Source organism: Plectropomus leopardus, chromosome 16, assembly GCF_026936395.1.
Source record: "Plectropomus leopardus strain MGB_pleo_1.0 chromosome 16, ASM2693639v1, whole genome shotgun sequence".
Classification (NCBI taxonomy): domain Eukaryota; kingdom Metazoa; phylum Chordata; class Actinopteri; order Perciformes; family Serranidae; genus Plectropomus; species Plectropomus leopardus.
The window spans coordinates 32,403,854-32,420,629 of record NC_142191.1 but is presented as its reverse complement, the minus strand read 5'-3'; the positions used below and the strand labels follow the sequence as shown (position 1 = coordinate 32,420,629).

Below are 16,776 nucleotides of genomic sequence, written 5' to 3'. Positions count from 1 at the left end.
GTGTTAACAGGGTTACTGCGAAAAAGATTCCACTAATACCCACCATTAACATTTCCTCTCTCTCTCTGTCCCTTCTGGAGTTCATGTGACTGCGTAAATGTAGGAAGTTGAGCGCAGCACCAGGTCATGCACAGATGGCCGAAAGCAAGGATAGACACAGAAGTTAAATAATGGAGATGTTTGAAAACATTGACATATTACTACTATATTTTATTATTTAATTAACCTTTATGTGCAGAAAGTATTCAATCTACAACACCAAAGTGAACAATTTTTTAGATCTTCCCCTAAACCTCTTAAGGGAGGCTTTCAGGGGATCCAAGCTCCCATTAGCTCCCCCCGTTATTTGAACTGCATACACACAGACTCGCACTCGCTGGACATGCTCGTCAGCCAGCAAGGTGTGGAACATTTGCACAATTGCTACAATAGCGTTGTTGTTTGCGCTGTTCAAGGTATTCTGTGCGTGCAGTGCATTAATGACACATTGGCAATTCAGTCAGTTCATTCAGACCAGTCAGTGATCTGCAGTGTTTCACGTCACCTTTTAGTACCTTTTAGTACCTCTTAGTACCCGGTCGGCTTTATTCGGAATCCCAGGAAAGCAGGTACTAAAAAAGGTTGTACCAGGTACCAGGTACTTTTTCCTAATGGAAAACCAAAATAAGCGAGTAGAGTAGAGCCGGTACCATACAGCAGAAATGTGCCATTAGCAGTTTGGGGTATGGGGCCTAAATGTAGTAATATCATCACCAATGTGTACTTAGAATTTCTTAAAATCTCTTAAAGGTGGAGCTTAAACTGTCTTGCAGTATAGGATAGGGTTAAAATGAATATGTGAATGAATTTTTAGTACTTACTAGTGTGTGTATATATATATATATATATACTGTATATATATATATTAACAATAAATTTCTTTTATATGTATATGGTGTGTTAAAAAAATCCAACCCATTCTCATTCTAAAGTCATTAACTACTGCCACTTATGCAGTGTTTTTGGTGTGAGATCCTGCTGCCATAAGCCACCTTTGGACAGAGCTGTTCATGGGTTAATTGGAAGATGAGCACCTGTATTTATGACAGTATTGAAAAACAGACCTTCAGAATTTCTAAATATCATTACCGTATAGCCCCTGATACCGCCAAAGTCTAACAAAAGTAACTTTAATTTGATGCTTGAGATCCTGTGTGATGCTGACATTTTTTTGTTTTTGTTTGTGTGTTTGTTTTAAATCTCACAGTCCCTGAATAACAATTCACTGCCAGAATTCTTGGAACAACTCAGTAATGTCACTGTCAACCTAACTGATGAGGTGGTTGAATCACCTGCAAACATTGATGCCATTGTTGACATACTCAACAATGTAGCCAACGCATCACTCGGTATTCCCATAAATAAAACTTTAATGGAGGTATGAGAATTCATCTGCTGAGGTTTGCACAAGTCAAACTATATACACCACAAATCCAAATGATCTAATATCCTCTTTCCTTTCGATTTAGAATTTCCTTGAAACTGCAGGAGTCCTCACCACAAATGAAACAAGGGAATCATGGAACTTTCTAAACTCCAACGCCACCAGAACTGACTTAAAACAAAGAAGTAACAGCTTAATAGCTAGAAGCACCAGCTCAAAATTGTTGGAGTCTCTTGAGTTTGTAACAAGAGCACTGACCAATGACTCCTTTAACATTGAAACACCCTCTATTCTCTTGAACAAAACTACATATGTAGATACTTTCAATGCTGAAATTGAATTCTTTGATTCTGCAGTGGAGACAGACATACATGAGTCTGATGGACAAAATAATTCCATCACTGTGATGACATTTGCCTCAATGGAAAATGTACTCCCTGCAAGAGATGAAAAGAATACAACCTTCCCACCCCCCTTCATCAACGGGAGAGTGGTGCTTGTTTACACTGATGGCATTGTCAATAATGTTTCGTTCACATTCGACGTTTTAAATGAAAGTCTGAGGGATCCTAAGTGTGTTTTCTGGAACTTCAGCCTCTTCGATAATCTCGGAGGTTGGGACGACGAGGGCTGCGAGTTGGTCCACAACGAAAATGGAACCGTCACCTGCAACTGCAACCACCTGACCTCGTATTCTATACTCATGTCACCATTCACTTCAGATAACCGAGCACTGGCTTTCATAACCTACATTGGAGTCAGCATATCTATGGCTTCCTTGATCATATGCCTCATAATTGAAGCTGTCATATGGAGAAAAATAAGAAGGAACAACACATCATACTTACGTCATGTTTCCATTGTTAACATCGCAGTGTCTCTCCTGGTTGCAAACATTTGGTTTTTTATTGGGGCGGCTTTTCCAGAACCGCTGAAGAGAGGCTACTCAGCATGCACTGCAGCCACGTTTTTTATCCATTTTTTCTACCTAGCCCTGTTCTTCTGGATGTTAGCCTCAGGTCTGCTGTTGCTCTACCGCACAGTTAGTGTCTTTGAGGGACTGTCCAAAAACTCTATGTTGGCAATTGGATTCTGTCTCGGCTATGGGGCACCTATTATTATCGCAGCAATAACTATTGCTGTAACTGCACCCAACAGAGAGTACATCCGAAGAAATGGTTGCTGGCTTAACTATAATGAGTCCAAGGCTCTACTGGCCTTTGTGATCCCTGCACTATTAATAGTGGCAATAAACTTTTTAATACTGTTTGTGGTGATCTACAAAATGTTGAGGAGAAGGGCCCTGCAAGACACTGCACAAGCAACTGAGAGAAACGTTCTGGTGGTCATTGCCAGGAGTTTGGCTGTCCTTACACCTCTTTTTGGTTTAACTTGGGGTCTGGGAGTTGGAACCATGGTGACACGCAATTTAGCAGTGCATGGATTATTCGCAGTCTTCAATTCACTGCAGGTACAAATGGAATTATTATTAATACTGTTCCATATGTCACTCTATATTGTGGTAAAATTATTCTGTCTTGTGAATAAGGAGTATGCCTTTTGTCACTAAAGCTCTTTTTCTACTCTTTGTGTCTTTCTTTGAAGGGTTTCTTCATTTTGGTGTTTGGAACACTGTTGGACAAAAAGGTATGTAAGTCTCAATATTCAAAGGTTTATTCAACTGCTCACATAATAAAAAGGGAAATCCATTCACAGCTAAAATCCACATTCATTTTTTTCTCTAATATTACATTGCTAATGAAAAATATATAAATGTACTGCTGAAAAGGAAAAGTAAGATATCTGATTGGCTCACCTCTAACTGGCTAAACACTTGCAATGGTGTACACCAGGGCTCCTCCTTAGGTCTGCTGTTATTTATTAATTTTTTTTTTTTGGTTGATATTAATAGTCTAGGCCAAAGTGTGGGTAGTGCCAACTAACATTGTTATGCAGATGATACAGTGATATATTATGCCATTTCTTACATCATGGAGGCTGCGGCCAATGTACAGACTGTTTTTAATTACTGCTCAAGGAAAAAAGTTTAAAGTTATCTCTCTTTTGGGTGGCTGTGGCTCAGAGATAGAGTGGGTCATCCTTTAATCAAAAGGTCAGCGGGTCGATCTCAAAGTCCTCCATACAACATGTTAAAGTATCCCTCGGGCAAGATACTTAACCCCAAATTGCACCCGATGCTTCTCCAATTGTGTGTGAGTGAATGAATGGTTACTGAGTAGTAGGTGGCACAATGTATGGTAGCCCCAGCCACCGGTCAGTGAATGTGTGTATTAATGGGTGAATGTAACATGGAGTGTAAAAGTGCTTTGAGAGGTCAGAGGAATAGAAAAGCATTATACAAGAGCAGTCCATTTAACATTTACAAATATTTCCGTTTAAGGATGAACCTAAGAAATTTGGTGTCTCTGCCTGATTTTAAGGCTCTCAAAAGCACAAGGGTGCATTAATTAATTGGCACATGTTATTGTGCATAGGTATTTTAATATTTGTACTTGTTACTGCTTATCTTAAATGTTTTTAATTGTGGTTATTGTTCTCTGTTTGTAATTTTTCCTTACACTGTTGTTCTTGGCCAGGTGTCCCTTGACAAAGAAATTTATCTCAGAGGGAGGAGTATACATAGTGAACCACATTCTTGGACATTGTTACAGTAACCATTGTGATTTTTATCGATAATATCTGTATGTAATACTGTATCTGGGGCTAAAACTGTCATGGAGTTAGCTGACATGACTGAAAATTATACTGCATTCAAAAAACATGCTACAGTGGATATGATGTACATCCATGAATCTGAAAGCTAAACCGCATGCTCACATTATTATCACAAGTATAAAAACATTCAACGAGATTCCTCTGATTTCTTTCTGAATCACTGCTGAAAATGCTAAAAATAGATAAATAAAAATCAGCAGATTTGCTTATCGGATGGAAAGTAGTTTAGAGAACTACTGGATTTAACATCTTACTAAAAGCATGTTTTTGAAACATGAGTCTGACTTTATTAGCAGTGAGCTGATTTTTGATCTTTAACTTTTCAGGTGCGGTCAGAAATAGCAGCTATTTCACAAAGTTCCGGAGCTGGAACAAGGGTAAGAACAGTTTTATTAACAATGTCTCTATTTTTGTTGGCAGAATTTAAAATTTTGGTCATGTTTTTGCTTTAATTCTTATTTAAGACTACCAGCGCTGGAACCTCATCAACAAGTGGTTTGGGCTTCTTCCGGAACTGGAGAAGAGGAAGAGGTATGAGAACAATTAAGAAAAGAAAAAGATCATTGATTAAATCTCTTAAAGCTAGTGTAGCTGGTTATGTTAGCCAGAGCACTGATTTGGTCTCGATTGGAATATCTTGATAACTGTTGGATGATTTGCCATAACATTTTGTGCAGTCATTCCTTGTTGAATCCCAATGATCCTCTGACTTTTCCTGTATCCAACTAAGCACATCAACGTTTTCACTTTCATAGTAAAATATCTCAATATTTGTTTGATTAATTGACACAACATTTTGAAAAAAACATTCACTGTAGAAGCAGAGTGGGTTTCTGGCACAACTTCACCAACTTCCAAGGTGCATGGAGAATGAAAAAGTCAAAGACCTCCAGCAGCATTTGTAGTTTAGAGAACACATTTCGGAATGTGGCCTTTATCAGGGTCATCAAGAAACACACTGCAAACAGCTTTTAGGTAGGTAGGTATGAAATTGAAAAAAAAATTAAAAGAGGTAAAAAAAAAATACAAAAATACAACCATAATATTTAGATCCACATATATATCAGCCAATAGATTACCTGTAAAGGTGGGTGGCTTAAAAGGTCATGTGACTTTGGACCAATAAAAACCTAACATGGAGGCAAAAGGAGTGTCAAACAAGACATGAATGCCACCATTTTTAGTCCTGAACTGGGAAACAGCAGCAGGAGGTGGCATTAGAGTGATAATTTTAAAATGCCATATGCAGGAAAAATAAAACGACTAACAAGAGACATTATTTAAAAAAAAAAAACGTAAAGAATTTAAAAAAAAAAGCACACACTGAAGAACAAAAACCCCCCCACTTTTTCTAAACACTTTTTTAATGTAAAAAGGTCTATTTTCAGGGGCTATGAATGAGATTTTTCAATTAATGACTTCTTAAAGTGTTTTTCAGAGTTTTGTAACATATTTTTACAATGAGTTGTTTTAAGACAATACTTTTTTTACCTTTTAATTCTTACCTAAACAACCCACCTTTGCAGATGATCTTTTGGCTGATATATATGTGGAGGTATATGATTGGTTCTGTTTATGTACTTTTTTACATCTATATAATTTTTCTATTTCATACCTACCTATTTAAATGTTTGCAATGTGTTTGTTGATGACCCTGATGAAGACCGCGAGCCAAAACACGTTGGAAGAAACATTCATGTCATGTATCTTAATTTTTATCGTAAAGTGGTGTTGATTTTCCATTTAATACCGCTAAAAAGCCTCCATCACTTGAAGTTATATATAAAAATAATCTATAATTAAAAATGATTCAACAAATTTGTTTATATCTGGTTTCACATGTCAACAGCAGTCACAGAAGGATACCAAGAGCGTAATGTGTAGATGCAGAAGTCCACTACAAAGGGGCAACATGTGACAAATTGTGACACTGCTGGCACTTAAAAGAGTAGCATAAATATGTAGCACCCATCTCAAATAATTTACAAAAGTACGCTGTCCTTTGGTGAGAATGCTTTGGTGAACACAGCCATTAAGTCTGGTTTTACTATCACTTGTCAGATGTTTTGCCACAGATGTAATCACTTTGTCACTGTCTTTTTTTTCTTTTCAGATGGTTACAATATGTCAGCTGGTACCTCTGGTGCAACTCACTCCTTCGGCAACACGTGATGATGACTGCAGACAGCTGGAGTCAGTCAGAAAGGCAAAGCAGCTGTTTTTCCAAGTTATTTTTCTTTCTGTCTTCATTGCAGCTAGATCAAGTTAGATGCATAGACGTGGAGTATAGATAGATGTGAGGTATATAGGAACATTTAAGGGTCAGATAGAAATTTGGTAAATCAAAGATGGCATTATTACAGTCAGATTTTTGAAAGTTGTATTTTGTCAAAGTGATGTTTACAACATGTTATTGACACCAACAAATATATTTATTAGTGTTACATAATGTAGGCTGGATATATCGTAAAATATGAAAACATTTGCACTTTGATGTGTGTATGCAGCTGGAATATATATAACATTGGACCTCAATGTCATTACATACTCACCAACAGGGAACCAAAAATTTAACAGGGGACATGTTTTAGGTCCCCACTTGGTCATGTTCTAAATCATCATAGAATCATGTGTTAAGGCCTCTGGTGAATTTTTTTTTTTAAATTTACCAAGAGGGGACCTAGTGTGAGTGTGTTTGTTAATATCCATATTCAGTGCTGTCCCTGCTGGTTGGAGCAGGTATTTTAACGACACATTCACACACGTTGCTTTTTACACTCCTCTCCAGGGTGAATGGCTTACAGTCCCCAGCAGCCTTTCAGACTGCAGATGGGCCGTTAAACAGGCATTAGTAATGTTAATGTGGATGACATGGAGGCCACAGAATGTAATGTATCAAATATGATACAAATGGCATTATAGGGTTAATGAAGAAACCAGTCTCCTGAAACGTGATTTGTTAATAGTCTTTGCATTAAAAGACAAAGCTTGGCTTTTGGTGATTTCATAAGTTTTAAACCCCATACTGTATTATGGGATATCCAGAAGGCTGGAGGGAAATTAGTATATAAACCAAGCAGAATAAACCTTTACATAAAATGATCAGCAGTAAGATCCTTTCTTTTTAGGTTTAATTATGTAAAATGATGTAACATCGGACTTAAACTAGACCTTTAAAGTTGTTCAGTTCCTGCTCACACTCACCTGACCAGTTTTCACAAGAACTAAATGTCAATCAGTTTTTCAGTATACTTGTGTTCTTAATTTAATAATTATTCCTCAACTATGATTACAAGGACTGTGATTATTATGATTATAACTATTATTTTATAACAAACTATAAAGGCTCAATTTTAGTGGATGGTTTAACCATTTTATAGCTTGACGCTGTTTTACAATAAGGCTTTCCCAGAGAGCAAGGGGATTTTAAAATAAAATAGGAGGAATAATTATAATGATAATAATAATAAAAATAATAATAAACCCTCTGTTCAACTGCTGAGACAAACTATTTCAAAGTCCATGGGTTTTTGGCTGTACTTTTGGCTGTACTGGATTTTTTTCCCCATATTCCTGCATTAATGTTATGAGAAAGCATACTTGAACTAAAGTGTCTCTTGTTTTTTCTGATGACTACAGTCTGTGTCACATAAAGTTATACATTAACTGGCAAGTAAAAAGACAAATTTGAGGGCTGACAAATGATATAGCATTTTTGAAATGACACAGAGAGTTGCACAAAGTGAAAGGCACACAACGAATGCTACATTAAGTTCACGTTGAAACTCAGCTCGGTATTGATGTTTATAGGTCTGTCCATCCCAGTGTTATCAACTGAAGCATTTCTTTCACACTTATAGTCTAACTGGTATATTAGTGCTTTTCATGTGCATTGAAATTGTGATGAGCCACCAACAGCTCATCTCAGAACCATCACAACAGGATGCAGATCTATAGACTTTATATTATCACTTTTGTTTGGAACTTTAAATTCTAAAAAAGAAAAGTCAGTCCACACTTTTTCCCCTCTTTTTTTTTTTGTTGTTGTTTTGTTTTGTTTTTTACCATTTCTCCAATGGGTTTTATTAATCTTAAATCTGCATTAGATGAACAAAACTGTATATACACATGCCTACATCTCAAAAAGAAAAAAAAAACAATACAAAAACCGCAGAACTAGAATCAAAATAAGATTAATTCTAGAGGTAGAATAAAAAATCACCTTGTGAGATTTGCATCGGATTGTCTACTGTGTACTAGAACGTCTTCTGTTGTAGGAGAGGGAACTACACAGTATGGGGGCATCTGGCCAATACACAGTTAAGAAAAGCTGAGCAAATAAACAATATGTGCCAAAAGAAACTGAACAAAACGTTTCACTTAAGCGTTTAGGGAAATTAAGAAAACACAATCCAAATATAAACCAACTTAAACTAAATAATGGTCAAAATATTAACGAAAAATACATGTAAACCAAAGTCAACTAATGAAATAACACAACCAAAATAACAAAACAGTCCAGATTACTAACAAAGAATAATTAACTCAATGTACCCTAAGTTAAATAACAAAACAATTTTTAATATTCATTTTCTTTTAAATGGATTGGAAAAGGAAAATACTATTTTTTTAAAAAAAAAAGAAGACAGATGAGCCAACTCGGCTTGGGGAACAGGATTGCTACACAGCAAAAGAGAGAAGTGTCACAACAAAAGTTGTACTTTTATAGATATTTAAACATTTGAACATATTTATTCACCTAATAATTACATTGGTTATTTCATTGCATACAGTTGTGATGTTACATAGTTTTTTGTTTCAAGTTAACATTTCATTGTTCTAATCATAATAAGAGGTTCAGTTTCAACTACAGGGGTAAAACAATACTAAATAGTTAAATAAATACTAAAGTATCTACAAACATTATTTAGATAGTTGAGAAGTTAATGGTTTATTCATTGCATCAAGTAAAACTAATTTGGCTCCATTAAATATTGTATAGGTGTATAGGTGCCCTGATTGTCTGATCGTCATATTAAACATATTTAGGAAACAGAAATACAATGTTAACATGCAACATTAAGCCAAAGAAAAACATGGTGGGTTATTGTAGTTTTGTAACATTGGTTTTGTTGCTGGTTTGTAATGTTGAATTTATGTTGTCCATTTTTCACCTCACTCACCCTTTTCATTTGAGCTGCAGTGATGTAGCTCTCAAGATTTAAAGGTTTGTTCATACATGAGTTTGAACTTAGACATAAACATTAGTAAATGCTTTTGTAACCTATTAAACATTTAATAGAGGGCAAACGTGTGTGCATGCTTTACAAAGTGCTTAGAAACAAACCATTTATTCAGTGACTGTAAAGATTTAAAACAGCAAATGCAGCTTTATAATGACCTCCCAAAAAATATTTCAAGATCCACTACATGGTATTTATTAACAGTTTAACAATATATTTGTGACAGGTTGGACATGTGGGGACCCAAGCGCTGACACAAGACACAGCCAAGAATTACAGTGAATCAATAGTGCTATTTATTTACAGTAATGTTGAGCAGGGTGGGGGGAAGTGAGTGAAGACTATGGCCTGCACCTGGCCCAGCCAAGGGAAGAACAAACCATGCCCACACTCACACACACACACACACACAGGTTAGGGCACAGAAGGGTATGCAGACAGGGAGAAACACACGAAGTAGGAGGGTGAGGGGGTTGCACAGCAGCCGATCACCAAAATATTACACTGAAGAGGTGGAATGATCAGCACCCATATGATTCTCATATATTCTCAGACATAATGACCACATATATCACTGAATTAATTGAAAGGTGATTATGCGTTATGTGGCTCTTTAAAGCAGTAGGGCTTTTTGGCTCTTGGTGGCTCTGTTTGTCTGAATAATTAACTTTACCTGCTATGGGAAATAGCAACTGTGTAGGTTTTGTTTTAACATGGGTTGGGACATAATGTAAATCGGGGGCCTGGGGTTGCCCCCTTCTTTTTTTTTTTTTTTTTTTTTAGCAACAAATAGCTCTTTTCATTTATCCCATTGAATTGTTATGTAGAATACACTATAAATTGTGGTGGAAAGAGAATTTTAAAATGTCAGTATTTGGAAGTATTCGGAATTTACTTTAAAATGCAATTTCAAAAACTTTTGAAAAATGTTGAAATGTTGAATCCATTATTCAGCTACTTACAAATGTAACTGTTGTAAACAAAAGTCAACATATGAAGGCCTATTCGTAGATGAGTATCCTGTGTATCCTGTTTCTGAGATAAACTGTTGGTGGCTCTTCACCATTTCAATGCTCATCAAAAACACTAACATACCAGGTAAATTTTAAGTGCTAAAGAATTGTTTCAGTTGACAATACTGGGATGTAAAGACTTGTAAAGCTGAGTGTCAGTGTGAATTTATTGTAGTCTTTATTATGTGCCTTTCACTTCATGCACAGTCTCTGTGCCACTGTGACAATGCTGCATACTTTCCCAGCCCTATATTTGCAAAATAATTTATATCTTTTTGTGTTACAGATTGTAGTCATCAAAAAACAACCAAATAAAATAATAATAATAATGTTAATAATATTGAAAGCTAAATTCTGGAGTGCCCAAATGTCTTTGAATGGGGTCTAGATTAGATAATGCTAAAACACACTTACAAACACACAGCTGTTTCATCCATCACTGAAAAACTATTCATTGCTAAACTTAAATACAGCACACCAACCTTTTTTTCTGGAATTGGGGTTGTATATTCTGAAAGACTGACCTAATGGCAGTGTCTAAAATAGTCCTGAAGTATTTTTCTTACTATAGTGAATATAATGACAGGTTATAATTGTGTTTTTCCAGTGTAGTACATATTTCAAATAGCTACAATGACAACATTTCTGGTGCCAGTCTACTAAACAAAAAGCAGCATTACAGTTGTTTTTTTTAATATTAGATCGTTTCTCTTAACAAAATGCACCTTTCTTATTTCGTTTTTTTTTTTTTTATTAATCAATACTCGAGTGTGAATATTACTCGATCCTATCCAAGAGGGAACTCATGTCATGATGTACCAGCCAACTGTGGATCACCACTGCTTTATTCTATGCAAGTGTAGACCTTTTTTCTGTAATGGTGATCAACAAAGAAAATGCATTCTTATGCATGTAGATTGAAAACACACATACAGTGTAAAACAGATTCAATGCTTGTAATAACTCTTAAAGGGAATTTTTGGTGACTCAACAATAAAGGTCCAGTAAAAATCTGATTATAATTCATAATTCATTTCCATGATTATCTAGCAAATATTGTTGCTGACGTTTATATTCTTTTGGTCATTTCTGGGAAACCCTTCATTGTAAAGGTGAACACATAAATAAGGAATTCCAGTATGTAATCTGGAGTTGCTCCTCCTGCTGATTAAGAGCCTAATTTTGTTATCTCTTTTGCACCCAAAAGAACTTTATTATATTAAAGTGTACTCACTTCTGTAACAGAAAATGTTCCCATATACTCACAACATTGCCCTGGCTGCCCTAAGTATCATCTGGAGTATCTTTCACTATTCATTATCAACACAGCAGCTCTACACTTTATACCCCATTACATTACAAGCACTCCAGTTTTTGGATATGGGAGAGAGTTGCCCATCATTACTAATGTTTTTAGACTGTCTTAAATCATAGAAATAATATGTATTTATTTTAGAAATGGGCATAATTTCCCATTAATACAGCATCAAGCCATAAAAAGGTTAAGCCATCCACTAAAGTTGAGCCTTTATATTCTGTTACAAAAACATAATAACAAATCATATTTGAAGAAGAATTGCTACATTATTCAGATGAGATTCTTATTTCAAAAGTATTCAGTTTCTCAGTGTTTGTATGTCCTTTACATGGTGGAGTGTGAACGTCACTCCATGCTATTCAAGAAGGAACTTGTGTCATTATTTACCAGCCAAATGTGGACTTATGTTGTTATATCCTACACAAGTGTGGACCTTTTGCTTTATTCTGAACCCACAAACAAATTGCATTTCTTTCAGTGCAGACTGAGAACACAAGTATATTGAAAACTTGATTGATATTCAGTACTTGTACTGAACTTGACACCAGTACTCAGTGAAAACTGGTCAGGTAAGAATTTGGGGATTGAACAATTTTCATGGTCTAGTCAAAGTCTGATGTTACATCATTTTAATTAATTAAACCTGAAAAGAAATAATCTTACTGCTGATCATTTTATGTAGGAATTTATTCTGCTTGGTTTGTAGTTTCTTTTGGAAGTGAACAGCTTTAAAGGTCTAGTCACAATCTTCTGAAAAATCACTTTATGGTGATTAATTAAAACTAAAAAGAAATAATTATATTGCTGATAATTTTATGAATAATGTTACTCTTTTTTACAATTACAATTAATTTTTAGCGATACTAAAATACTATTTTCCTTCCTTCTCTGTGGACTGTTTACATTGATAGATTGGTAGTTGCAGTTGGTCTGGTTTATATATATATATATAAGAAACCAACAAAGTTATTAACAGTAAATACAAAATAAAATAAAACTGAATCCACAGGAAGATGGGAGCCGTCTTTAAAAGGTATACTTTGCTCTGGCAAGTAATATTTCTGTTATTTTTTTCACATAAAAATATATATGATATATTGATAGCATTAAAGTTTGTCCATTTTTAAAGATACAAATGAAGTTTTAGTGGAAAAGAAACACTCAATAGGTGAGAGAACAGGGATAGGGACAGTTTGACTGCAGTATATGGAGGTCCCCTCTTTGATAGACAGACGTCGCTCAAAGCTACAAGTCCCCTCTTGGCAATTTCTTTTAAAAATTTATAAAGTCACACTTGCAGAAATATTGTGAAAGAAGACTTTTCAATTCCATTTTTGTATTTTTAAAATGACCACTAATAGAAGTTCCCTTTTGGATAGTGGAGGCTGACGGTCCCCTGTTGTTGACGTGTATGTGTGTGTGTTTATAGATTTCATTTGGGCACCCATTAAAGTAGTCTTCTTCCAAAGTATTTATCACAATGTTTTCGAACAACAAAATGTTCACAAAGTAGATGCAAAATGGCTCTTTGTTTTGGTTTCACTTTGCCAATCAAATCAGTTAGATCAGGCAAGGCTGTCTTACACAGATCAGTGAACAAGGTGTGGCATCAGAATGACAAATTGACTGGGACAGAACAATCAGTCAAATGTAATTCCAAAAATGAAACGCCTTTTTAACATGAAACTAAAATCTGACAGACAGCCACTTTTCACTCTTATCCTCCCAAATCTCAACATAGCTCTGTGATATTATGTGCCACACAACTCACTGCCCATATGTTTCTATACACACATTACTGTCTTACAGCAACATTTGTCTGTCTGTGTGTGTGTGTGTGTGTGTGTGTGTGTGTGTGTGTGTGTGTATACAACAATTGCTACTTCATATTGAGCGATTATTTTTGCAGCAGTACTGTGAAACATAAAACAGTGTTGAAACAGGTGCACATAGCTGTAGTTTGTGATGTGGATGTTAAAGCTAGGATAGGCAGTTTTTTTTAGAAAGGGCAAAAGAAGGGTTGATTTAATTGATTTTGATTTTGAAAGACTTGATTTTGAAATAATTTTATTTGTCTTTTAAGCACTACATGGATTCCTACCTGGTTATATTGCTGATATGCTTATCTCTCATTCCACCTCCCAACCCTTTAGATTCGGTGACCTACTTCTCACCATTCCCTGTTAAAAACAAAGAGGCCATTAACCCCATAAAACTAATGTAAACTACTGGCAGCTGTAGTTGCCAGCATCCTGTTGTTATTTTACAGGGTCACTACCGTAAATCACTTCAACAGTATATAGCCATTACATTTATTACAGTATTTTACAATAGAATTTGAGGTTTACAATATTATATTGGCTCAAAAAGCATTTAGATTTTGAAAAACTATACATTACTGTTGGATTATGGCTGTATTTTACAGCAATTTTAACTGTAACAAATTTTCCCCAATTACTGGCAACTACAGCTACCAGTAGTTTACCGTAATGAGGTGAAGTACTTCAACAGTATATCACCATAAAATTTATTACAGTATTCTTCAGTAGAAATTCTGGTTGACAGGGTAATATTGGCTTCAACAAGTGCAAAGATTTCTGGTATTTTACTGTATTTTGGGAAACAATACATTACTGTTTGAATTTGACTGTATTTTTACAGTAGTGTGAACAGTGATTTTTATTGAAAACAAAACGAAAAGATCTTTTCAATTTTCATAGGGCCGCTCTCATCTAAATTTGGCCTGAAGGTGATGGAGCATTAATAGTAGTTGGTCCTAAACTGTGGAATCACCTACCTCCAACAGTCAGATCATCCCCGTCAACTGAGACATTTAAAACTCGTCTTCAGGACTGTCTCAATCCTTTACCATTTAAACCATCATTATGTTGATATGCACGATTAGACTGCTGGACTCTACCTGCATTTGAGTTTGTTGTTTTGTTTTGTGTTATGATTTTTGTCATATTGTCTGCTCTTATTAATTTTACTTATTTTCTCCTATTTATGGCTGTTGTTATTTGCTCATTTCTTGTGTTTTTATTTGATCATGTTTCTGTTCTTTTTCATCTTTGGTTTGTTGTTTTATTACAATAAATGTGACTGGACTACATTCTCTAGTCAGGACGATAATCCTGATCAAAATACGTCAGCATGTCTTTTGAAAAAACTCCTATTTACCGCAAAAAGTTTTTACACTGGCACAAGGTGATATTTCAGGCAATTGAAAATGTCAGGTCCTGCTTTACTGCTAATCTGGCACATTGTTTGTTTACAACACAGCTTGACACTCATACATCCTGTATACAAATACACATTATTACTTCTCTTTGTAATTCTACTTATTCTACTCATTCTCTTGTCTCAAACAAAGCACTGTTTGCAGACTAGATCAGTAACATCACATTGACTGTAGCTGTCCAGCCTGTGGTTATTTTTGTGTTGTTTATACTCGAACAGCTAAGTAGTTATTTGCATAGCCTGATATCATGCTCTTTCCCAGCAGTGCCACGAGGTTTCCAATGCCAGACATGATGCACTAATGTGGCCACATGCTGACTACGATGAATTGGTATGATAAGCATGAAGTCTCCACATGGCCTGAAACACACCTTCTTAAGATAGTCATGCTATGGTCTTTGATGCTATGACATCAGTGCAACAGCAGACGTAATTGGGCAGAATTTAGATGGCATGATTTGTCTTTTTCACTCTTCAATGGTGTTAATCAATCAATCAGTCAGACGTAATTGACCACCCTTATAATTACTAAACATTATTTGGGGAGCACTTTTTAAAAAAAAAAACACAAAAAAAACCAAAACAATAAATACATAGATTAAATGATAATGGTAATAATAAAAGATAAATTAGTAAAATACTCAAACTGTAAATAAGAGGTAAATGACAGAAAAACAGCAAAATAATTCTTAAAATGATAAACATGTTAAAATAGGAAAATGATATAGGAAGTAGTAAAACCATGAAACAGACTAAGTGGTGTAAATAGTCAATGTATAAATAAATAAAGTTTAATTAATGAGCTTTAGAGGTGCTAGTAGGCAAATGTTGTTACCTTTGTGCTAAGCTAAGTTAGCTCCCTACTCCTGCTTTGAGGCTTTAATGTGTCTTAAAAAAGGCTGTTGCTAATAAGTGGCTAAATGACTATCAGAGAATATCATCCCACAGAGCGACGCCAAACACAGCTTTACAGTCGTATGGTGGTGACCTTAATGGTGCGTTCATACAGAATGCAGCAGACGCGGCTAATGTTTTGAGCATCCATCACCATGCTTCTTGGAATGTTATCGTCAGAGAAGAAGTCACAGAGCATCATTTAGTGGAAATGCAGTCATCTAACAATTGTGTTTTATCGACATTTCAAAAATATCGCTTAAGTTTTGGGCAAATCCGTAATAAAAACCTACCTACAGAGAGAGACTTCTGGAGTTAGCAGCAGGCAACAAGTCCCTTTGTTGGTTGCAAAACTATTGTGTGAGGCATGGATCAGTTAATAATGACTGACTTTTTGAAACCTGGAGCGACATTACTTTTATTGCACTGTGCTCAGACACCTTTTTTTTGGCATTTTTGCCTTTATTAAACAGGACAGAAGATCAGTAGCATGAAAGGGGGAGAGAGAGAGAGATGACATGCAGCAAAGGGCCGCAAGCTGGAATCAAACCCGCAGCCTCTGCAGCAAGGACATTGCCTTCATTTATGGGGCGCCTGCTTTATCCACTAAGCCACCTAACGTCCCCTGTGGTTAGATACCTTTCACAACGTATGAAAATGGCAACTTGTTAGGAAATATAATAAAAAGATTTTGAAAAAAAAATTTTTTTTTGAAAAACTAGGGAAAAAATTGGGGAAAAGACTATCTCCCCGCTGTTTTATTGGACAGTTTGTAAGCCTACCTGCAGAGCCACCTTTTTGCAGCAGAGCTCCAGTCTTCAAAGAGTCTAAAGGCATTTGCTGCTATGCAAATACCCATGGTGTTAGTTTGCCAACACAAATAATGGATGTTGAAAAAACAGGCAGTTT

The 16,776-nt window shown here is 35.6% G+C and overlaps 1 protein-coding gene across 2 annotated transcripts in view; it reads left to right on the top strand.

Annotated features, from left to right (window-relative positions):
* adgrf7 (adhesion G protein-coupled receptor F7) overlaps nt 1-13,911 on the top strand; it is a 32,284-nt gene extending 18,373 nt beyond the window's left edge. For both annotated transcript variants that reach the window (XM_042503372.2, XM_042503371.2), the window contains 6 exons: nt 1,247-1,417; nt 1,509-2,894; nt 3,029-3,070; nt 4,486-4,536; nt 4,624-4,690; nt 6,273-13,911. In XM_042503372.2, the coding sequence (XP_042359306.2) occupies nt 1,247-1,417; nt 1,509-2,894; nt 3,029-3,070; nt 4,486-4,536; nt 4,624-4,690; nt 6,273-6,331 (1,776 nt within the window). In that variant the 3' untranslated portion in view covers nt 6,332-13,911. The remainder of the gene's footprint in view (nt 1-1,246; nt 1,418-1,508; nt 2,895-3,028; nt 3,071-4,485; nt 4,537-4,623; nt 4,691-6,272) is intronic.
* The last annotated feature ends 2,865 nt before the right edge of the window (nt 13,912-16,776 follow it).